Source organism: Oryctolagus cuniculus, chromosome X (genome assembly GCF_964237555.1).
Source record: "Oryctolagus cuniculus chromosome X, mOryCun1.1, whole genome shotgun sequence".
Taxonomy (NCBI): domain Eukaryota; kingdom Metazoa; phylum Chordata; class Mammalia; order Lagomorpha; family Leporidae; genus Oryctolagus; species Oryctolagus cuniculus.
In genome coordinates this window covers 17,175,335-17,200,107 of record NC_091453.1, presented here as the reverse complement: position 1 = coordinate 17,200,107, position 24,773 = coordinate 17,175,335, and the positions used below count along the sequence as shown (strand labels likewise).

Genomic DNA, 24,773 nt, shown 5'->3' with positions numbered 1-24,773 from the left:
AAATCTCCTAGGTGGCCTTAAGGAATGCAATTACTTCCCAAATTTATAATACTCGATTTATGATTCTGAACAGACCAACAATCACCTCATTCATTTATTTGCCAACTGTTACAAGAAATTCCCTTTCCTATATGGATGTGGGCAAGCATGAATACCCAGAGGCTGGCATTGTGGTACAGCAGGTTAAGGTACCACCTGCGATGCCAGTATCTTATACTGAAATGCCAATTTGAGTTCCATTAACTGTGCTTCTGATCTGGCTCCCAACTAATGTGCCTGGTAAAGCAGCAGATGGCAGCCCAAGTAGTTGGGTCCCTGCCACCCAACTGGGAGACTAGGACAGAATTCTCAGCTCCTGGGTTTGGCCTGACCCAGCACCATAGTCATTGCAGCCATTCAGGAAGCGAACCGGCCGATGGAAGACTTGTCTCTGTCTTTCTCTCTCTCTCTCTCTCTCTCTCTCTCTCTCTCTCTGTCTCCTTCAAATAAATCAATCTTCAAAAAAACTTCTTAAGGAAGTATACAAAAATGTTTGTAGAAATAGAGAAAGGAGAATGTGATATGGAGCATACTGGAAGAGCTAAATACAGAAGGCTCCTACTTCCATTGTGATGAAGGAGAAGGAGCAGGAGATCCGGGTATTATGCACAGAAGTGGAAATGGAGGAAGTAAAGCCCCTGAGCCTCAACTTTCTCTGTGAAGTAACAGGCAAGGTTATCCGCTGAAAGTGGGCCGTGTGAAATTAAGACCAAGAGTTTGGGGAACTATTCAGTAGAGTTCAGGTCCTGAAGCCAGATGACTGGGGTTCAAACTCCAGTTTCTCAGCTTCCCAGCAGTGACTCTGGGTCTCAGTTTTGTCTCCTGGAAGATGGAGAATAAAAGTTCCCAACTTACAGGGTTACAGTAAGGAATCCCAGACTCAGTATATATTAAAACACATGCCTGGCACACAGTAAGTTGTCAACAAATGTTACCTGATGCTTCCTATGTCATCGCTACTGTTGAGTAAAGAGTAAAGTACAGGGGCCGGCGCTGTGGTGCAGTGGGTTAATCCTCCACCTGCAGCGCAGGTCTCCCATATGGGCGCCGGTTCTAGTCCTGGCTGCTCCTCTTCTGATCCAGCTCTCTGCTATGGCCTGGGAGAGCAGTAGAGGATGGTACAAGTACTTGGGCCTCTTCATCTATGTGGGAGACCCGGCCAGAGGAAGCTCCTGGCTCTTGGCTCCAGGCTCCAGATCAGTGCAGCTCCAGCCATTGTGGCCATTTGGGGAGTGAACCAGCGGTTGGAAGACCTTTCTCTCTGTCTCTACCTCTTCATTGTCTGTAACTCTACCTCTCAAATAAATAAATAAATAAACATTTTTTTTTTAAAAAGTAAAGTACAGGGGCTGATGCTGTGGTGTAGTGGGTAAAAATCACTACCTACAACACCAACACCCTATATGGGCACTGATTCAAGTCCCAGCTGTTCCACTTCTGATCCAGCTCCTTGCTAATGTGCCTGGGAAAGCAGCTAAAACAGCCAAGTACCTGCTTGGGCTCCTGCAACCATATAGGAGACCTGGAAGAAGCTCCTGGCTCCTGGCTTCAGCCTGGCCCAGCCCTGGCCGTCGTGGCCATTTGGGGAGTAAACCAATGAATGGAAGATCTCTCTCTCTGTTTCTCCCTCTCTGTCTCTCTCTAACTCTACCTTTCAAATAAATACAATAAATCTTTAAAAAAGAGTAAAGAACAGTTTCAGAGAATGGGACTAAATTAAGCAAGACAAACAAAAGAATTCCCAGAAGCTCTGTGAGGACAACAGGGGAGCAATGGCAACAGGTTGCTCAAGTGGAATATTGTTTTTTTAAGAGCTATTTTATTTATTAGAGTTACAGAGAGAGGTAGAGCCAGAGAGAGAGAGAGAGAGAGAGAGAGAGAGAGAGGGCTTCCATCTGCTGGTTCACTCCCCAAATGATGGCAATGGCCAGAGCTGAGCTGATACGAAGCCAGGAGCCAGCAACTTCCGGGTCTCACATGCAGGTGCAGGGGCCCAAGGACTTGAGCCTTCTTCTACTGCTTTCCAAGGCCATATCAGAGAGCTGGATCGGAAGTGGAGCAGCCAGGACTTGAATTGGCGCCACAGGAGATGCCAGCACTGCAGGTGGCGGCTATACCCGCTACACCACAGTGCTGGCCCTAGCATATTGCTTTGTTTTTTTTTTTTTAAGATTTATTTATTTATTTGAAAGAGTTACAGAGAGAGAGAGACAGAGAGAGAGATCTTCTACCTGCTGGTTCACTCCCCAAAGGGCCTCAATGGCCATGGCAGGGCCAAGCTGAAACCAGGAGCTTCATCTGGGTCTCCCACTTGGATGCTGGGGCCCAAGCACTTAGGCCATCTTCTGCTGCTTTTCCAGGCCATTAGCAGGGAGCTAGATTGGAAGTGGAGCAGCTGGGATACAAACTAGTACCCATATGGGATGCCTGCAGCACAGGCAGCGACTTTAACTGCTATGGCACAATGCCGGCCCCTCAAGTGGCATATTTTGAACATGATACTTTTTTTAGTGACAACTTCGCAATGTGGGATCATAATGAATTCATGGTGCACTGAAATCTCCTATTGCTCAATGCATTAATTTTCCTATAAACAAACCAGCTGCTCCCTTAGCAACAGTCCTTAAGCTACTATTCTACACTAATCATGCTACCTCTCATTAGTGGCTCATTCTAACTTGTAATCAGAATGGAATCTAGAGCTATTTCAATCTGATTCTTTGGTCCCTGACCACTCCTTCTTTCTCCTCCTTTTTTTAAGATTTAGTTTATTTATTTGAAAGATAGAGTTACAGAGAGAGGTAGAGACAGAGAGAGGTCTTCCATCTGCTGGTTCACTCCCCAGATGGCCACAAGGGCCGGAGTTGCACCAATTCAAGATCAGGTGTCAGGAGCTCTTTCTGGGTCTCCCACCTTGATGCAGGGGCCCAAGGACTTGAGCTATCTTCTACTGCTTTCCCAGGTTATAACAGAGACCTATATTGGAAGTGGAGCAGCCAGGACTTGAACCAGCACCTGTTTGGGAAGCCAGCGCTTCAGGCCATGGCTTTAACTCGCTGTGCCACAGCGCCAGCCCCTCCTCCATCTTAAGTCCATTGCTTCATGCCAAGTAAAATTGCTTTTCTTGTAGACAAAGTCCAGTAAACAGCTTCTCAGGATTTTGTCCCAGCCACGAAATCACCAGTCTTCCTCAGGGCTTGTAGGTCATTTAGGCAATGTCTCTGAGAATTTTCAATGTTATAACTTCTTGTCATTTTTACCCTACAATCCAGTATGTTTTTTAAAGCAAACTTTCCTGACTGCTAATCCCAACACATGTGTCATTGTTAATAGTTCCAAATTCTAATTCCCTCTTTCCCCAAACAGCACATTCAGATTCCGGAATTCTTCATCTTAGTTCAACTGCACCATTTAGGAGCACATCAAAGGTACAGACATAAAACACACATCTCCTAGCCTTGAAGTCTTTTAGTTACAAATATAACCATTAGCACATACAAAACCCCATGTATTGCTCTTGTATCTAGCAAGCTCATACTTTACTGATACATTCTTTCTTAGGAAATGTTTTTCTCTACACTGAATATCGATAGTAAAATTTAAAAATAAGGGGTGAGTATTGTGGCATAGTACGTAAAGCTGCTATGTGCAATGCCAGCATACCATATGGGTGCTGGTTCGTGTCTTGGTTGCTCTACTTCCAATACAGCTCCCTGATAATGGCCTGGGAAAAGCATAAGAGGATGGCCTGGGTTTTTGGGACCCTGAACCAACATGACAGACCCAGATGAAGCTCCTGGCTCCTGGCTTCAGCCTGGCCAAGCACCAGCCATTGAAGGCATCTGGAGAGTGAACCAGGTGGAAGATCTCTCTGTCTTTCCCTTTCTTGCTGTAACTCTTTCAAAATAAATCTTTCAAAAATATTTAAGGGGCCGGTGTTGTGGCAGTACAGATTAAGCTGTCACCTACGATGCTGGCATCCCATAAGGGCACTGGTTCAAGTCCTGGGTGCCCCACTTCTGATCCAGCTCCCTGCTAATGTGCCTGGGAAAGCAGCAGAGGATGGCCCAAGTGCTTGGGCCCCTGCACCCAAGCAGGGTTGGGAGATCAGGATGAAGCATGTTTTATAGTGACTTGCAATCAACAAAGTTTCTGATAGATGAGGACAACTAAAACCAATAAAACAGGAATTTGTCAAAAAATAAAACTAAATATGATTAAGTCTGTAAATGATTATCAGATAGGACTATAAATGATATCACTCTTTAGATGCCAAGGTTAATTTACTTGCCATACAAGAAATAAAGCCTGAAGTGATTTGTGAGATTATCATCAGTGTATCTCAGGAAAAAAAAAAAGCATTGGCTTAGAAAACAAGGGAGCTGTAATTTAATGTTATCTACCACTACATAGCTACATGACCTGCAATAAATCCCTTCTCTCATACACAGCAAGAGGGAGCTGGTCTATGTGACTCCAGACATATTTTTTTTAATATTTACTTATTTATTTGAAAGGAAGAGTTACAGAGAAAGAGGGAGAGACAGAAAGAGAAAGATCTTCTATCCAATGGTTTACTCCCCAAATGCTGCAATGGGCAGGGCTGGGCCAGAGGCAAAGCCAGGAGCCTGAAACTCTCCATCAGGGTTTCCCACTTAGGTAGCAGGAGCCCAAGAACGTGGGCCATCTTCCAGTGCTTTTTCAGGCACATCAACAAGGAGCTGGATTGGAAGGGGAGCAGCCAGGATTTGAACCAGTGCTCAGAAGGTATGCCACCATCGCAGATGGTAATTTAACTTGTTGTGCCACAATGCTGGCCCCAGACTACAGATTCTTTACAGCTTGAAGTATGTGATCTAAAGAGTTCTTATAAGCAAGCAAAAGCTTGGCCTTTGGTGATGCCAATTCAACAAATTATCTGGGAAAAACAATTAGCATTGGGCTTGTGGAACATCCTCTTCCTTGGCCATAAACTAGAGGTTGTAGAGAAGGACGTGCTAGGTCACTTTAGCTCATGTATGGGTTTCACAATGGCAAGACACAAAGAAGTAGAGAGAACAGCATGTTCAGTTCTTGCAAACTAGCTAGTACAAGTTGAAGGCAAATCACAGGGCTGGTGTGGTACAGTGGGTTAAGCCACTTGTGACAACAGCATCTCATACAGTGTTGTTTGAATCACAGCTACACTGCTTCCCATTCAGCTTCCTGTTAATGCACCTGGGAAGGCAGCAAAAGATGACCCAAGTACTCTGGCCCCTGTCACCCATGTGGGAGACCAGGATGGAGTTCCTGGCTCCTAGCTTTGGTCTAGCCCATTCCTGGCTGTTGTGTCTAACTGGGGAATCAACCGTGGACAGAAGATATCACTTGCTCTTTCTTTCTCTCACCCTATCCCCCTGCAATATGTCACAATTTACCTTACCTGTGTGGGAGATAGAACAATAACACAACTACCTGGATTCTACATTCTGAACATGGCTTTATGCTTCTTGAAATACCTATATTGTTGGTAATGAATATTTTGATAACAGAGGGTGCTACTGAATGTCTATTATTTGTTTACACTGTTTAGACTGGAAGCTGTGAGATAATCTCAAAGAAATGACCAAAAACAATCACTTTGATGTACAAGTAATCTAAAATTTTGTGATCGCAGTTCTAAAACAAGTTTGAAGCATTTCCATTACAATGCTGGAGTAAAAGGAAGGTAGGATTAATATGTACAGGATATAAAAATTGTCAATAAGAAAATGTCAAGGCCAGTGTTGTGTCACAGTGCATTAAGTTGCAGCCCATGATGCAGGTATCCCATGTCATAGCACATGTTTGAGTCCTGGCTGTCCTACTTCCCATCCAGCTTCCTGCTAATGCACCTGGGAAAGCAATAGAAGATGGCCCAAATGCTTGGGCCCCTGCCACCCACGTGGGAGACCTGGAAGAAACTCCTGGCTCCTGGTTTCAGATCAGCTCAGCTCTGCAGCCATTTGGGGAGTGAAACAATAGATGGAAGATCTCTGTCTCTCTAACTCTGCCTTTCAAATAAATAAATCATTCTTTAAAAGAAACTACTAGGAAGGGGCTGGTGTTGTGACACAGCAGGTTAAGACACTGCCTATGATACCAGCAGCCCATATTGGAGCACCAGTTAGAGTCCTGGCTGCTCTGCTTCTCATCCAACTCCCTGTTAATGTGCTTGGAAAGGCAGCAGATGATGGTCCAAGTACTTGGACCCTTGCCTCCCACAAGGAGACCTAGATGGAGTTTCTGGCTCCTGGATTCAGCCTAGCCCAGCCCTAGCCATTGCAGCCAATTGGGAAGTAAATCAGCAGATAGAAGATTCTCTCTCTCTCTCTCTCTCTCTCTCTCTAACTCTTTCAAAAAAATAAATATTTAAAAGAATATCAAGCTCTTCAAAAAAACTACTAGGAATTCACAGAGAGATCTTTCATTATCTAACATCTCAGGCAATTATTCCAGGGAAATTTTACAAATGAAGTGTCTGGATTCCAAACACTCCTCCCCAATCCTTACTTCCTCTACAGTCTTTCTCACCTCAATAAAAGGCATCCTTATCCATCTAGGAGCTTCAGCAAAAGGCCAACAATCACCTTGGACATATCTCTTCCCCTCACCTTACTACTCTTTAGTACTTGACATCCAATCCATCAGCAGATACTGACTCTTTCTCTCCACCTTCACTGCCACCACCATCGTTCAAACCACCAACCTCTCAGGACTTCCACAGCAGCCCCACACTGGTCTCCCTGTCCAAACTTAGGCCTTTTATGGCCCACTCTCCACACAGCAGCCAGAAAGTTGTCTTCAAACAGAAAGCCATTCTCTCTCACCTTAAGATCTTCTCAAGGCTCCCTGTGAATCTTAAGAATAATGTCCAGGGGAGCCAGTGCCGTGGCTCACTAGGTTAATCCTCCACCTGCGGCGCCGGCAACCCATATTGGTGCCGGGTTCTAGTCCCGGTTGCTCCTCTTCCAGTCCAGCTCTCTGCTATGGCCCAGGAGGGCAGTGGAGGACGGCCCAAGTGCTTGGGCTCCTGCACCTGCATGGGAGACCAGGAAGAAGCACCTGGCTCCTGGCTTCGGATCGTCGCAGCGCCAGCCATAGCTGGCGGAGTGAACCAACGGAAGGAAGACCTTTCTCTCTGTCTCTCTCACTGTCTATAACTCTACCTGTCAAATAAATTAAAAAAATAATAATAATGTCCAGGGACCGGTGCCATGACGTAGCAGGTAAAGCCACTGACTACAATGCCGGCATCCCATATGGGCACCAGTTTGGGTCCCGGCTGCTCCACTTCCAATCCAGCTCTCTGCTATGGCCTGGGAAAGCAGTACAAGATGGCCCAAATGCTTGGGCCCCTGCACCTGCACAGGAGACCCAGAAGAAGTTCCTGGTTCCTGGCTTTGGATCGACGCAGCTTCGGCCATTGTGGTCATCTGGAGAGTGACCAAGTGGATGGAAGACATCTCTCTCTCTGCCTCTCCTTCTCTGTCTGTTTAACTCTTTCAAAATAAATAAATCTTAAAAAAAAAAAAAAAAAGAATAACGTCCAAACTATGGCTGACAAGCCCTACCCATTTGCCTGATCTCAGCTCCTACTGAAACCCTCTGCCCACCCACTCTTCCCCTTCAACCTTCTTTCACTCTGCTTTCAACATGCAGGACTTCTTTCTGACTCAATAATGTGCCATACTTCTTCGCATCTAAGAGCATTTGCATATGCTACTTCCTTTTCCTCAAATATTCTTCCCCTAGATAGTTGCATGATTTGTTCCTTTTGGCCTATGAGATCTCAGCCAAAGTGGCACCTCTTCAGATAGGCTTTCCCTGGCTACCCAATCTAAAGTAAACCCCTCTAGGCAAACCCACCATATCACTTGGTTTTTATATTCTGCATGGGCCTTATTTGTATTTGAAGTTAAACTTGTGGGTAGGCATTTCACACAGCAGTTATGTTGCTGTTTGGCCATATCCCATATCAAAGTACCTTGTTCAAGTCCCAATCTGCTTCCAATCTAGCTTCCTGCTCACACATATCCTGAGAGGCAGCAGGTGATGCCTCAAGTATTTGGGCTCCTGCCACCCATGTGGGAGACCTGGATGGATTTTCTGACTCCTAGCTTCAGCCTAGCCCAGCCCTGGCTATTAAGGGCATTTGGGGAGTGAACCAACAAATGGAAGATCTCTCTCTGTTTCTCTCTCACTCTCTCTGCCTTTCAAATAAAAATGAAAATAAATTAATATTTTAACAAGAAATTAGCTTGTATTTTTCTTCCCTTATTGTTTTTCTCACCTTCACCAAAATAAAGGCTCCATGTTCATTTTATGATCCTTCATAGGATCAATAGTCCAACAGGCACTCAATTGTGAACTGAAAGAATGGATGAACAAATTTGATTCAGAGTCATACCAAGTGAATAAAATATTCTATTAAAAATACCTTTTATGTTGGAAATATCAATGTTGAGCTGTCCAAGTTTCTCACACGTTTTCTCTATACACTCATAGACAGACTGCAGAATTTCCTTAGGGTCTTGTTCTACCCATCTTTGAACAAAAGAATATTATTTGGTTAGTCTACAAGAAATCAATCCAAATATAACCTATCTATATAGAAATATTAACTTGTAAGGGTGATTGATTCTTAAATTAAAGGAAATCAGGCAAGCAAAGGATATCCCACATTATAAAAAAATGATTTAAAGAAAAGTCGATTTCCCTTACATTTTTATTATTCTTCATAGAGTAATTAATCATTTTAAAGAGGGTCACTAATAGAAGGCTATAGACAACAAATATTCTGCCTATTTTTAAATTATTTTTCAGGTCCAGTAAGAAAGAAATGAGTTCTCCAATTCTTTATATCTGGAGCATTTGATACATTTTGATAAAATATTTGCAGGTTTCAACATGTACTAGCTATTTTTGAGTAGACTGAAATATGTTTATTACTCTTAGGAATTAGATATTGGGGAAGCAAGAGAAATTCTGAAAAGTCAATTAAGTATACTAATCTCTTTTGCCACTTTTCCCCAAAAAATGTTTTGTGAAAATTGAAGGGAAAAATTAAACTTCTTCTAATAATTATTTCATGTTGACAAGTGATTAGTCAAAGTTCAGAGCCAATCACAGTATAATTCTGGTAAGGTCCCATGGCCTCAAAAGAATGAAAGGCTAATAATAAATGAGAAGGGGGTCAACATTGTGGCGCAGTGGGTTAAGCCATGGCCTGTGACACCAGCATCTAATTTGGATGCCAGTTCAATACCCGGCTGCTCCACTTCTGATCCAGCTCTCTAATAATGTATTTGGCAAAAGCAGAAGAGAACCACAGTATTTGGGCCCTTGCACCCACGTAGGAGATCCAGATGGAATTCCTGGCCCCTGGCTTTGGCTTTACCCCGCCCTGACCGTTGTGGTCATTTGAAGGATGAACCAGTATATGGAAGATCTCTCTCTTCTTTTTCTCTTTCTGTCTCTCCCTGTTTCTCTGTAACTCTGCCTTTCAAATAAATCTTTAAAACTGCAAAATGTGGGGCTGGTGCTGTGGCGCAGCGGGTTAATGCCCTGGCCTGCAGTGCCAGCATCCCATATGGGCGCCAGTTCAAGTTCCAGCTGCTCTACTTCTGATTCCGCTCTCAGCTGTGGCCTGGGAAAGCAGTAGAAGATGGCCCAAGTCCTTGGGTCCCTGCATCCGGGTGGGAGACCCGGAAGAAACTCCTGGCTCCTGGCTTCAGATCAGCTCAACTCTGGCCATTGCAACCATTTGGGGAGTGAACCAGAGGATAGCAGACCTCACTCTCTCTCTCTCTGGCTCTACCTCTCTCTGTAACTCTGTCTTTCAAATAAATAAAATAAAATAATTTTTAAAAATCAAAATATAATTATAAAGAATAATAATAATAATGGTAATACATGAGAAAGAAATGAAGCCTGGGAGAAACAAATGGCACTATGCAGAAGCCCAAAAGTAGAAATGACACAAACTAATGGAATCCTAGCCCGATCTGCAAGTAGCAAGAGAATTCAAAATGTTTTCATTCTCCGCTTTCATCACGCCTAGCTTAATGCTTCCCTTTCCTGAGCTCTGAGCTTTCTGTGTTCTTTCTTTTCAAAATTCAGACCTCCTTCCATGTACTTCTAATTTTCATCCTTCCATGACCAGGTATCCTCTTTCCCAACTGCATGGGACTCAGGCCTGTGGGACAGTCATTCTAATGTTTCTAACATATCAATGATTTATTATTAAACAAAAGAATTCCTAAAAAAAAGGATTTTTCATGTGAAGAAAACAATACCAATTTGGAAACATATTAATTTCTCTTTTCTCAAACTGAGATTACCCTTAAAGTGAAATGAACTGATCTAAAGGGTATAATTTGCTGAGTTTTGACAAATTACATACCTATCTAACCAATACCCCAGCCAAGGTACAGAATACTTCCATCACCCAGAAAGTTCTTTAGGGCCCCTTTTCAAGTCAGTCATACACATATGAAGTCATTTTTCTGATTTCTATCACCCTAAGCTAATTTCACCTATTTTTGATTCTCAGATAAAGAATCTTTCTTTTTACCATCCATAATATCAATGATATTATCCATGCTGTTTTATATATCACTTAACTTTTTTAAAAAACGCTGAATATATTCCATTGTTATCCATTCTACTGGTAACAGACATCTGTGTTGTTCCCAGTTTGGGGCTATTGTGAATAAAGTGGCTATAAACACTGAATATATGAGTCTGGCGCTGTGGCTAGCAGGTAAAGCCGCCGCCTGCAGTACCAGCATCCCATACGGGCGCCGGTTCAAAACTCAGCTGCTCTACTTCCGATCCAGCTCTCTGCTAGGGCCTGGGAAAGCAGTAGAAGATGGCCCCAAGTCCTTGGGTCCCTGTACCCGCGTGAGACCCAGAAGAAACTCCTGGCTCCTGGCTTTGGATCAGCACTGCTCTGGCCATTGCAGCCAATTGGGGAGTGCACCAACAGATGGAAGCTCACTCGCGCGCACTCTCTCTCTCTCTCTGCCTCTCCTTTTCTGTGTAACTCTTTCAAATAAATAAATAAATCTTTAAAAAACATTCAATATAGGTCCTTCTCTGGATATCTGCTTTCATTTCTTTTAGACAAATTCCTAAGAGTGGAACACAGCAGGTGTATAGTTAACTATACAAGAAACTTAGTTTTTCAAAAGTTTTTCATAGGCCAGTGCCGCGGCTCAATAGGCTAATCTTCCACCTTGCGGCGCCGGCACACTAGGTTCTAGTCCCAGTTGGGGCATCGGATTCTGTCCCTGTTGCCCTCTTCCAGTCCAGCTCTCTGCTATGGCCCGGGAGTGCAGTGGAGGATGGGCCAAGTGCTTGGGCACTGCACCCTCATGGGAGACCAGGAGAAGCACTTGGCTCCCGGATTTGGATCAGCGTGGTGCGTCGGCCGCAGTGGTCATTGGAGGGTGAACCAATGGTAAAGGAAGACCTTTCTCTCTGTCTCTCTCTGTCTCTCTCACTGTCCACTCTGCCTGTCAAAAAAAAAGTTTTTCATAAAAATCACTAAATTTTAAATATACTTCAGATTATATTTAGTCACAATTACTACATGAGAGCTATTCCCAAAAAGGATGAATTTAGCATTAGATATGAGTGTGGTTTTTTTTAGTAAACATTTTTATTTTTAAAAAACTTGCTCTCATATCAGCAAAACAGCACTTTGGCAGTGATGAAAATACAGCTAAATGACCTCAAAATCAATGCAGAAGTTCTGAAATTTAATACTTTTAAAATTACTTTATTCCTTCTTTTTCTGTCACTGAATTCCTAAGCCATCAATACTCACATGTTTTTGCTGAGCTACCAAGTTATTGCTTCTTTTCTTGACTAATACCAGTCCCTCAAGTCTTCTCAGGAGGGTGTGTCTGGTCATGTTTACTTTACAAATCCACAGTGCAGGTGGGGTGAGACGAAATAATAAACCTGATGTGTCTTTATGTATTAAATTAGGAAACATACCCTTCTTTTGGAAACTCTTGTTTTATTTCCACCTGATGATGACTAAGTAGTTCCGCTGTTTTTGAATTGAAAACCTGGAAAACATATTGCAATATTATTGTATAAAATATATGCAGATATCAAAGATATTTAAAATTATTTAGCAACTGAAGTTCTCATTCATAAATTTAACAAGTACAGTCAGATAAAATGCCATTCAAGGTATTCTCTTCATGTGGAATCATAAAAATTATGACAGCATCAGAAATAACGCCTTTTCAAGTAAACAGAAATCTACTGAAGACAAAAATAAAGGAAGGGACAATCGCTTACTCTTTTTTTTAAAGATTTGTTTTATTTATTTGAAACAGAGTTACAGAGAGAGGTAGAGACAAAGAGAGGTCTTCGATCTGCTGGTTCACTGCCCAGACGGCCGCAACAGCCGGAGCTGTGCCGATCCGAAGCCAGGAGCCAGGAGCCAGGAGCCTCCTCCAGGTCTCCCACACGGGTGCAGGGGCCCAAGGACTTGGGCCATCTTCTACTGCTTTCCCAGGCCACAGCAGAGAGCTGAATCAGAAGAGTAGCCGGGGCTAGAACCAGCGCCCATATGGGATGCTGGCGCTTCAGGCTAGGGCTTTAACCCACTGCGCCACAGAGCCTGCCCCAACAATCACTTACTCTTTAAAAACCCAAAATGCTTCTTTGTTTGTATTCAAGTTAACACATTCAATAGTACAGATTCTTTTTTAGAGAACGGAAAAATCAAGAAAAAAATGAGACCTGTACTAAATAAAAGTTAAAAAAAAAAAGGAAAAAAAAAATGAGACCTGACATAGGGATAAGAGCAAGGGCATAAGGTTCTACTCCCCATTCATCTTGAATATGGAGACACAAAATAGATGCCCAGACAGGGATAGTACTGTGTGAATTCCTTTGAAGGTAATTACAGGAATGAATCTATCTCTCATAAGAAGCAAACCAGAGCCCTGTCCATAGCAAAAGTGTATCTTGGCCACATTCATTTGAATACTCTCTTTGACACTGTAAATTGCTGATATTTGATATAAAACATTGAAATCAAGGGATGAAAACTAACAAAAAAAGTGCCGTATAATCCTGCATAATTTTAATTCTACTAAATAACACTTTTTAAAACTTTGCAACATTTTTTCATATATATTGTTTTCCATCTGGTAATATCTATACTTGATTACCAAAGAACTTATTCAGAGTAAGAATATTTAATTAAAGTTTACTTCCAATGTCACTATGATTGCAGCAATAAAGTCATTTCCAATTAGTTAAAAAGCATTTCCATGACTAGGTTTCTTGTCAGAGAAAAGTACCTGGTTTGATGCAGACTAAAAAAGAGAAAGGAAAAAATATATATAAAACAAGAGACAGCAACTAGAGAGGAAACATTATGACTTGTTCCTTTCTTCTCTCCATATCACATGTACCTTCTTTTCTAGAGAAAACAGTAACCATAATAGAAGAGGGCAAATTCTGAAGTTCTTTAGGGAGATAAAATATATAACAAGTCAAAGATTAACTTGATACATCATAAAGAGGAGAAGACACTTGACAGAATCCTTGCAATATCCTGTGATTTATAACTTAGCATTAGGGTATATCTCCAGGATGTGAGCTACATCAGCATTACAATATATGTCTAGGATGTCAGCTCCATTTATACCATTTCCTCTAAAGTATCCCTAATGCCTGGCACAGAGTGACTCAGTAAATATTTGAATGTCTTAAAATGTATGGCCTATTATAGGTACTTAATGGAGAAAAATTATCAAATGAGAAACAATTATGTGACAAAAACTTCAATAAGAAAGTAAAGCTATAATATTATTATTCATATTATTGCCAATCTCCTGCCACTCACAGATTCCAAAGGAATCTGGGTTAAAAAACAAGGTGTCCGGGCGGTGCCATGGCTCACTAGGCTAATCCTCCGCCTGCGGCGCCGGCACACCGGGTTCTAGTCCCGGTTGGGGTGCTGGATTCTGTCCCCGTTGCTCCTCTTCCAGTCCAGCTCTCTGCTGTGTCCTGGGAAGGCAGTGGAGAATGGCCCAAGTGCTTGGGCCCTGCAGCACCCACATGGGAGACGAGAAGGAAGCACCTGGCTCCTGGCTTCAGATCGGCGCGGCGCACCGGCCACAGTACACTGGCTGTAGCGGCCATTTAGGGGGTTGAACCAACGCAAAAGGAAGACCTTTCTGTCTCTCTCTCTCACTGTCTAACTCTGCCCATCAAAAAAAAAAAAAACAAAAAAAAAAAAAACAAGGTGTCCCTTTTTGCTGGCTGGATTGATAAAGACTTCAACAATAGATCTTTGGGGCTACGAATGGAGTGGGATTCTTCTTCGATCACTTCCAAGTTTTAACTATGCTAACTTCTGAGCCCTCATTCTAAAAATGGATTCATAGATCTTGGATTATGCAAAGGGAAGGATATTGGTAAATTCTATTGAATGTAATACAGAGTGAAGCCATCCCATTACACAGTATTTGGACCTACCAGGATGGAGTTCGGAACCTCCTAATTCATTAGAGCCCTGAACCTGAGAAGATTGCTACTGCCTGTAGGTATTTAGGCTCTGATCCTTAGCATCACCCTCAAATTTTGGGGATACTTTCCAGATTTAATATTTTTGGAATCTGCAACTTTCCTAGTACAGTATTGTCCAACAGAAATATAAAGCAAACCATGTTGTTTAAATTTTCTATGAAATAAGCTTAATATCACTTTATTTATTTAAGCCTATACCTATAGATTATCATTTTGACATGTGATAAATATAAAAATTATTAATTAGATCTTTTATTTTTAAATACTAAGTCTTTTAAATCTGGTACATATCTATACTTACATCTATTTCAATCCAGACTAGCCACATTTAAACTGATCAGCAGTTACACATCACTAGTGTCTATCATCTTGGACAGCAGAATTTTAGAATACTTTTTCCCTCTGGGTTCATGTCAAGAATCATAATGAAGCCTCTTGGCTGTCCATTTGTGGATGGAGAAAGGTACAAAGAAGGCAATAGTCTATGGTGGAGAGTAACTAATTCCCCATGAGAACATACTGCCCAATTACAAGAACACTAGTAGGTTATTTTCTTTTTCTTTTCTTTTTTGACAGGCAGAGTTAGAGAGAGAGAGACAGAGAAAGGTCTTCCTTTTTCCATTGGTTTACCCCCCAAATGGCTACTACTGTCAGCATGTTGTGGCCGGCGTGCTGCGCTGATCTGAAGCCAGGAGCCAGGTGCTTCCTCCTGGTCTCCCATGTGGGTGCAGGGCCCAAGGACCTGGGCCATCCTCCACTGCCTTCCCGGGCCACAGCAGAGAGCTGGACTGGAAGAGGAGCAACCGGGACAGAATCCGGTGCCCCGACTGGGACTAGAACACAGTGTGCCGGCGCCGCAGGCGGAGGATTAGCCTAGTGTGCCACAGCGCCAGCCACTAGTAGGTTATTTTCAAGTACATCTCAAAAAAAACTATTGCCAATTAATGATGGCAGGGGCTGTATAGCTTGCTTTTATAAACTAATGTGGTCATTTGTTCAATAATTATTTGAAGGGCACGGGGCAAACAGCGGCAAATTATAGATACTCCCTCATCTTTTTCTCGCTTTCAAGTTTGAAATTCACCTAACTTGAAGGCCTGCTAAACTTCTGATGCACAACTGCACAGTATAGAAAACTACTTTTAAGAAGCTGAAAGGAATATTTAAGACACACTGAGTGTATGGGCACTGGAAACTGTGCTAGAGATCCTCTGGCCTAGCATTTGCCAAATGTGTTCCCCTCCTCTCTAGGACCCTTCAGAAGCTGCAAGAGGGACAAGGAACCGCTGCCAAGTCCCAGGAGCATGCCCCAGCTTACAGTTCACATTTTGACTTCAGCTTCCACATTTAAACTCTTCCAGAAATGAGGCTAACAATGAGTTCCAAGATGAAAAGTAAACACCACCAACTGAACCCCAAGGCCCTAATGTAATGCTCTCATATTTACAAAGGGGAGAGCCCAGGGACTAGACAATACTGACAAACAAGACTAAACTCTCAAGTTTGGTGAACACCAATTCAGTGCTTTTCCAATTTGAAATCATACTGATACCAACATGATTTCTTAATCATCCATTAAGTGGCAGTGAATCATCCATTACAGGGCCAGGGCTATAAAGAGGACAAAGGCTAACCTAACCCAGACTTGTGGGAGTCATAGAAGGGCCCTCAGAAGAGGCAATTTCTGAACTAAAACTTCAGGTTGGACAGGGAGTATAGGCGTTCAGGTGGGCGAAGGTGCATGGTGCTAGTACTGCTGAGAAAACATCAAAGGTAAGTGAGACAGGGGCCGGGAGAGTGGCTGACAGCTACCTGTTGTGGGCCAGGTGAGACCAGTGGAGGGCTCCACTAGAAGGGCAGAAGCAGCATGAGTTAAGAAAAATAAAGTGAAGTATGGAGAGAAATTTAGAGGAGATGGCAAACAGTTAGAGAGATCTGTTTTCAGAATTTTTTGTGGGCCAGAAAGGTAGATGAGAAATTCATGTTTGGTATAATGCAGAGGCAAAGAGCACAGACCCCAGAAGACCCCAGAAGGTCAAGCCCCAGTCCTGCCCACATCAGCTGTCTTTTAACTTTCCTGAGCCTTGACTTTTCCATCTACAAAAGGACTAAATAAAGTAACTTAGGAAAAGTATTGAGCACAGGGTAGGCATAATATGAATCCACAAGCTGTGACCACTATGGCTGCTGCTACTAATTTTATCAATATTAGTACTACTATTACTGCTATCATCACTATCACCCATAGGTGATAGAATTATGATTACAGATCGCCAGTTCAGTATTCATCTCTAAGCCCAAACCATGTCTCAATTCCAGATTTTGCTTTGGGGAGAGGGCAATTTAAAATGGAAGCAATAAGGAAAATTAACATTGGGAAAGAATTTAACACAGTGCAGACACACAGTATACACCCAATGTTAACCACTACTGTACTTATTATTACTACTACATTATTATTATTACTATTATTTATAAGTGGTAGAATTAGAATTAGAAATCAACAGTTCTAGGATCACCTCAATGCTTAAATGATGACTTACTTCTAGATTGGGAGGAAGAGAGTAAAACTGAAGAAACAAGGAAAAATGTTCTAACAATGTTGAAAAGCAGCCTTCTGAAACAACATATGCATTATCCGTCTTATAACAAGGAGCAACACAGAGACATGAAATGCCCTCCCTTACTAAGTAACTGTCCTGAGGCTTCCCTCACTCATCCTATGGCTAATTCAGCTGTCCCATCATAAACATGCACATTCATTTCCCTCCCCACATGACTTCCCCACAAGCCTACTCTTTTATGGCACACTAAACTTTGCTATGTGATAAGACTTTATTCAGGAAGGTAAACTCCCTCTTGAAAATACCATGACAGTTCATATATTTGAAAGACTGAAACTAAAAAAATACTACCTACAAATACGTATATTGTATTGCTAATTTGACCAGAAAAGGGCTGATGGGGCATCTTCCAACAAGACATTGAAGTAAAAACATAGCAAATGTCATATTCTTCTTTAAATGAAATTGTATTAAACAGCATCTGCATACATCTAACACAGCTATAGTTGCCAAGATTCTCTAAGTTTTGCCTTCCTACTCTTATAATCCAAGAGTCCTGGTTAACACATCTGAACCTTGTAAGTTCCTTGCTGCTGAAGTTGATTCACACAATGAGAACCTGCCACATGCTTTGGCAGAAAAAAGGGACACGGCTCTGCCTCTCAAAGAGCTCAAAATTGAAAGCTCATAACTAAGGCTTGAGAGAGACAAGACAGAAGCAAATGGCAGATCTCTGATGAGAATGCATTCATGCTACTTGCATTATATGATGGGAAAGAAAACAGCCAATGCAGTGGGACGAAATATATAACAAAAGAAACAAGAGCTAGCATTGTGGCAGAAGGTTATCATTCCCCTGCAATGCAATGCCACCATCCAATACAAGCACTGGTTCAAATTCCAGATGCTCTACTTCCAAATGAGCTCCCTGCAAATCTCCTGAGAACGCAGTGAATGATGGCCCAAGTGCTCAGGACCCCGCTACCCACATGGGAGACCTGGATGGAGGTTCAGGCTCCTGGCTTAAGCCTGGCCCAGCCCAGCCATTGCAGCTATTTGGGGAGTGAACCAGTTGATGGAAAATCTGTTTCTTCCTTTCTCTCTGTAACTCTGCCTTTCAAATAAATAGATCTCCTTAAAAAAAAAAAAAAAAAAGAGTGGTCTCATTCTAGCTATGAGCCAAATTAATTTTCACCAAACTTATTGTTCCTTAGTCTCTGGCCCATAATGGGGTTTAATAAATAAGTGTTGAATAAATAAATGAAAGAAAGCGGAACTTCATCCATAAGCCTTATGAGATCTCTAAGTATGATGAGCCAACTGCATCCAAGGCAACATTTCTTGCCAAAACAAACATGGAAATACAATTCTAGTCATTCTTCATATACACTGGCTGTTGAAATAAAACGATTATGCAATCATTATGCAAGGTGACACATCTGAGCCCTGCCCAGAACCTGCTGAAAGTCACAAAATGATTATAATCTGCAACATTTATTCAAAGGCAACATTTTGTATACATTGTGGAACCAATTTCTATGTATGTTTTTCTTGGTGAAGATTTATTTATTTGTGACCATAATCAGAAGTGACATCTGATTGATAGTAAGGTGGCCTTTCCCATTCTCCCATCTTGCCTTCACAGTCTTCAAGGCAGCCAGGGACGCTGAAGGTTAACTCAGTAGTAACTTTGGAGGCAACGTTCAGCCACAAGCTAATCATCTTTGTAAAGGAGTTTTCTCATACTTCCTATAGTACAGAGTTATTATGACAATTAAATAAGAAAATGCTGGAAAAGTCTTCAATACAGTATCTGGCATACTTCAAGTCACAACACATTCCAAACCTTTAAAAAAAAAACATTCAACTTAATGAGAAAAAAAATTAAGTTACCAAATCAAAGAAGGAAGTTGACTGTTTAAGCTGAAACTTTTGTGTCATAAAGAAATGGCCCCTCCTTAAAACCTGTTATACTAACACTCTTTCCAAGAAGTTCCTATTCTGCAATCAGAAAAACCATGTGCCAACCCCCAGACACTTTCCTTTCAGACAAACTGGAAATTTTCCTTTAGTATAAAGTATTTGCAGAGGGTCCCCAAGATGAAATCTTTGACAACTTGACAGAAAAATAAATGTGTTCTAAAACTGCAGGTCTACTAATAAAATAGAAATAAAATAATCACACATACTCAAGTCAAAAAGTTTTTAAACTTTTTTTTTTGGCAAGTTAAGAAGGAAAACCTAGAGTTGGTATTGTGGCACAGCAGGATGAGACACAGGCATCCCATATGGGCAGCAGTTAAGAGTCCTGGCTGCTCCACTTCAGATCCAGTGCCCTGCTAATGCACCTAGGAAAGCATCAGAAGATGGCCCAACTGCTTGGGGCCTTGCCACCCATGTGGGGGACCTGGATGGAGTTCTGGACTCCTGGCTCCTGGCTGGCCTGGCCCCGGCCATTGGGGTCACTTAGAGAGTGAATCAAGGGATGAAGTATCTCTGCCTCTCTCTGCCTCTCTCTCTCTCTCTCCCTCTCTCTGTATGTCTCTTCCCCTCTCTCTCTAACCTTGCCTTTAAAATAAATAAATAAATCTTTTTTAAAAAAAGAAAGAAAATAAAGATTCAAATTCAGTTTATCTATTAAAGAGAAATAAAAGTCTACTCAATAAAATAAAGGCATTTGTTGGGGCCGGCACCGTGGCTCACTTGGCTAATCCTCCGCCTGTGGCGCCGGCATCCCATATGGGCGCTGAGTTCTAGTCTGGCTGCTCCTTTTCTGATCCAGCTCTCTGCTATGGCTTGGGACAGAAGTAGAAGATGGCCCAAGTCCTTTCCCATATGGGAAACCGGGAAGAAGCTCCTGGCTCCTGGCTTCAGATCGGTGCAGCTCCGGACATTGTGACCATCTGGGGAGTGAACCAGCAGATGGAAGACCTCTCTCTGTCTCTACCTCTCTCTGTAACTCTTTCAAATAAAATAAAATAAATCTTAAAAAACAAAACCAACATACAAAAAGAATCAGTGTGCTTGGTTTGGCCCTCAGTGTTTTTATGAACTGACTGTCAACATGTAAGAATTGAGAGATTTCACTGAAAACTCTAGACTACAGTTTTTCTTAAAGAATCTGAAGGTCAGGTAGCACTGGACTTGTGTTCCTGTGTGGCAGCTACTGGCTGCTCCCTTGGCTTGAGTATGCTCTCCAGACTGCTTGTCCCTCTTCTATGTGCTTGAGCCCTGTAGACATATGTGTGGGCAATTCTTGAGCACAGTTTTAAAAATCAACTCAGTTAACTGGTACAACTGTCTTCATGTTCTTAAGGTGGGAAGATGAGGGCGAACATTGTGGCATATGTAAAGCCGCGATATGGGCGCTGGTTTGTATCCTGGCTGCTACACTTCTGATCCAGCTCTCTGCAATGGTCTGGAAAAGCAGCAGAAGATGGCCTAAGTGTTTGGGGCCCTGTGGGAGACCCAGATGAAGCTCCTGGCTTCCGCCTGGCTCAGCCCTCATCATTGTGGCCATCTAGGGAGTGAACCAGAAGATCACTCTGTCTCTCCCTCTCTCTGTAGCTCTGACTAAATAAATAAATAAATAAATCCTCTAAAAATGGTGGGAAGATGATAATGATGATTAAGTATTTCATATAGTAATAAAATCCAGTTAAGCAGACTTTTTAACTTTTGATTCAGGGTTACTTTATAAACGTTTATATGGATAAGACAAAGTGAAATCTACCCTGAGTGAGCACAAGATAATGCAAGAGACAGTGGAATATATCATGGCAGCTCAAATCAAGGTAAGTCATTAAATAAGATTCGAACTAAAACTGGACTGAAAGTATCTCACTTTAGACGACAAAAATGTCAAGGTTAAAGCTCAAATTCAATTTTTAGTCAGGTGTTGGCTAAACAAAACTTAAAAATATACACATATGTATATGTATATATACAAATAAGCATATGTATATGTCTATCATATGCACAAAAGAATGTAGGAAAAAAGGAATTTTAAGTAAGGAAGGAATGAGGGAGCTAAAGAATCACTATGTATTTACATCAACTTGCCAAGTTAATCAAATGTCCATTGAAAGCATGGTCTTTTTATCAACCCAAATTCATCTAACTTAGCTTTAAATTATCTTACTGAACTCAGTGCTAGATCACTTTATAAGTCTCCTAGTTACAGAAAACATATCATCAGAGGGTCACTTAAATATCACTTTGTAATGGCAAAACTTTATCAAATATGGTGAACAAAAAGGGAAACAGAATTTCTGTCACATTATGCTGGGAAGCACAGAAGACAATCATTTTTTCGTAATGAGCAAAGTATCACAACTGAAATTTGCCAAGTCTTCAAAATTAAACGAAGATTCTGATGAAAGCAATGTAGTGCGACTGTTTCCTAATGTATTCTGCGCTCCCCCCTCCCCAAGTAATTCTACTCTCCGCAATTCCTGTGGGAGAGGATGACAACGCATCATCACGCTAATACTTTCTTCGTTCTACTGCTCCAAAGAACGCGGTTAGGCTACCACAGCCGTGACACAGCTTTCCCCCATCCAAGGACGTCCTGTGCCTGGCAGGCCAAATGCTCCTGGGGAAGACCGCTGCGGCGGTCAATGTGGCCACCTGTCCCCCTCTGCAGGCGGGTGGCTCTGCACGGATGCTCCAGAGTTCTAGGTCCCTTTTTGGGAAGAGTCCCCCATTAGTACGTGACCCAGCTCCACCACCAGCACTGAGATAGCTAAACTCGGCCGCGGGGGTCGCGTGAGGCCGAGGTTCCTGAGGCCTGGGAGGGGCAGCCCCAGCGTGGCAGGTCGCGCTCTGGCCTCCCTCCGGTGCCCAGAGCCCGGGGCCCAGGGCCGCAAGAGGCGAGAGATGGGCACGCGACACGAAGTACCCCCAGCCCTGGATTCCCGCCCCAGCTCTGCGCCTCCTTAAACGTCACCCCAGGCTCACCAAAAAGCGCGTCGAGCTGGTGCCCTGGTCCACTGCCCCCACCAACGGCCCCAAAATTGCTTTCTTCGTGGCTGCCATGAAACCAGCTTCAGGTCGGCGGGCGAGCACGGCCGGTTTCCCGGGTGACGGCGGCGGACGGGGGAGGAGCTGGCGGTGAGTCCGGCGGGCCAGACAGCGCGAGTCCGCTGAAAGCTCAGACCGCGCTTAAGGCGGCCCCTTTACCCGCGCGGAACCTTCTCACCCCGCCCCTCCGGACTAAGTCCCTCCCCCCGTTGCGTTCCCCACGACTTCGGGGGCGTGGCGAGGGGGGGCGCTGTCTGCCGGGTCAGCCAATTAGCGAAGGCGGAAAGGGGTTGCAGGTTCGGACAATCAGAAGGCAGTGAGACGTCACGGGGGCGGGGCCTGGGCGCGGCGGAGGCGTTGGCCCGCGCTGCAGGTCACGTGGGCGGAGCCGACGGGCCTCAGGCGGAGCCAGCCTGCTGCAACGTCGGGGGCGGAGGCGGGTGCTGCCCACTGGCAAGGGAGCGCCACTGGCCCGCGGGAAGAGTACACCTCCATCCGCGCCCTGGGCTCGCGCCCGCGGATTCCTCCCAAAGTGCAGAACTGCTTATTCCCTGTGGTGGGCTGAGCAGAGCACCTCGTGGGTCGCTGTGCGGACCCACTCGTCCTGGCCTTCCCGCGCTTCCCACGCTCCTCCCACCTCTTCCGCACTTGGCTCCTAATAATGCTAATAATAATCTGGTCTGTAAGGATTGACCCACATGGGGTCACCTCAGGGAGCAGCGCGAATCCCTTTCTTTTATAGGCTTTTCAGGGAGAAGGAAGCGGAAGTTCTTTCGGTTTAGGATTGAAGGAAAGCACTCAATGAACCTCAAATCGCTCAATTGACCATCCAGGCAGAAGGCACTCAGCACCTACTCGTCCTGACGCGCCCTTGCTCCTCTTTGCCCTCACGCTGGTGTCCCCTCCCCCACACGCCATTTCCTCCCTCCATTAAAAGCTCCGGGCGCAGAGATAAAGAAACGGGAACTCTTCCCTGACCTTGAACTTCCTGTGTTATAGGGGCTTTCAAATTTTGGAGAAGACCCACATTGTGAAACAGTTTACAAAACAACTTATGGGACATGATGCACAGTTTTTATATATGAACACATAAAATATTTATATCTAAACATATATTTAAACGTTTCCAAAACAGTGCTTATCTATTTTTTCTAAGCTGTCTGTATTCTAAGGCATGTCGATTTTTAAAATTCTGGTTGAAAATCACTAAACTGGGGTCAGCTATGTGGCATAGCGGGTAGCCGCCTGTGGTGCTGGCATCTAATGTGGGGTGCAGGTTCGATTCCCAGCTGCTCCACTTCGGATTCCAATCCAGCTCCCTGATAATGCACCTGGGAAAGCAGTAGAAGATGGTCCAAGTCCTTCGGTCCCTGCACCCACGTGGGAGACCGGGAAGATGCTCCTGGCTCCTTGGTCGGATGGGCCCAGCTCCAGCCTTTGTGGCCATTTGGGGAGTGAACCAGCAGATCCAAGATTTCTCTCTGTGTGCCACCCCCAACTCTGCCTTTCAAAGAAATAATCTTTTTTAAAAATCACTAAGTTTACTTTGTAAATAACCATGCTATCAATTTCAAAAGCACTCTACTATTCCCCACTCTTTAATTACTCCCTTTCTCAAATCTCTCATTGGTTGGAACATCATTTCTGTGTGTGTCTTGATCTTGCCTTATTCTCCACTATTTCACTTGTCCATCTCTGTATATAGTTTTACCACACTTCCCCTGGAAACAAATTTTCCTATACTGTTTGGAGATTAGATTCTGGTATCCCAGATAAGGCTGGTTTATGGAGAGGCTGACCTTTATAATTATTGATAAACTGACTTGCTCTAATATAGGAGTGCAGTTGAGTCAGTACTTCTGTATTTCCTGGAAGAGGGAAAGAAACAGGCATATAGGCAAATGTTAAGGATCTAGGCCAACTTATCTCTTAACATCTGTGAAAGGCATTAATTGAGATAAGAATTTCCTTGGTTCTGGAAGGCAGTAAAAACAAAGCCAAAAAAATCTACCATGTAGATCCATTAAAAAAATGCTAACCATGTTTGAACTTTCACACACCTTTGACTGTCAGATTCTAACTACACCAAATTACTTTTTTTAGCAGCACAGTGGGATCAGAATTCAGGCATTTCAGAAAAAGTAGGGCTAGATGTACATGAGAGTCTTAAATCTATTGATCCAGTGGTTCCTACAACAGTTTGTATTTCACATCCTCATTCCTTTCACCAAACAAAACTGAAAACGCAAAAAAACTGCTTGAGCTTTCAGGAGTCACACACCTCTAAGCGCCTTCTTAGAGACTAGGGAAGGACAGAGGAAGGGTCCCACATGGGAGAGTCCAGCTCAGTCTACCTCAAATCCATACCCTAAATATTTACTCTGAACTCTCACAGGTCTATTTTCTCTTACCCTTGTAGATTTACTCCCTGTTCCTTGCCCTTCCTCACCCCTTCAAGTCCTAGCCACATTGTGAAAACTCTGTATGAATATAGAAATCAACCCATTCAATATTTAGATTCCATTTTTCTTCCTATCATTGAGAAAGAGTTGGAAGTAACAATGG

General features: G+C 43.2%; 1 protein-coding gene across 14 annotated transcripts in view; it reads right to left on the bottom strand.

Moving 5' to 3' along the window:
• Window positions 1-22,434, bottom strand: part of GK (glycerol kinase) — a 79,057-nt gene extending 56,623 nt beyond the window's left edge. For 9 of the 14 annotated variants that reach the window (XR_011385689.1, XR_011385690.1, XR_011385691.1 and 6 more), the window contains exons 1-3: window positions 22,146-22,434; window positions 12,064-12,137; window positions 8,498-8,604 (exon numbers count right to left, since the gene is read on the bottom strand). Coding sequence is in view for 11 of the 14 variants with exons in the window: in XM_008272486.4 (XP_008270708.1) it covers window positions 8,498-8,604; window positions 12,064-12,137; window positions 22,146-22,223 (259 nt within the window). In the remaining 3 variants the exon portion in view is untranslated. The remainder of the gene's footprint in view (window positions 1-8,497; window positions 8,605-12,063; window positions 12,138-22,145) is intronic. The other 5 variants (XM_008272484.4, XM_008272485.4, XM_070067419.1 and 2 more) reach the window with 2 other exon arrangements.
• Between the last annotated feature and the right edge of the window lie 2,339 nt (window positions 22,435-24,773).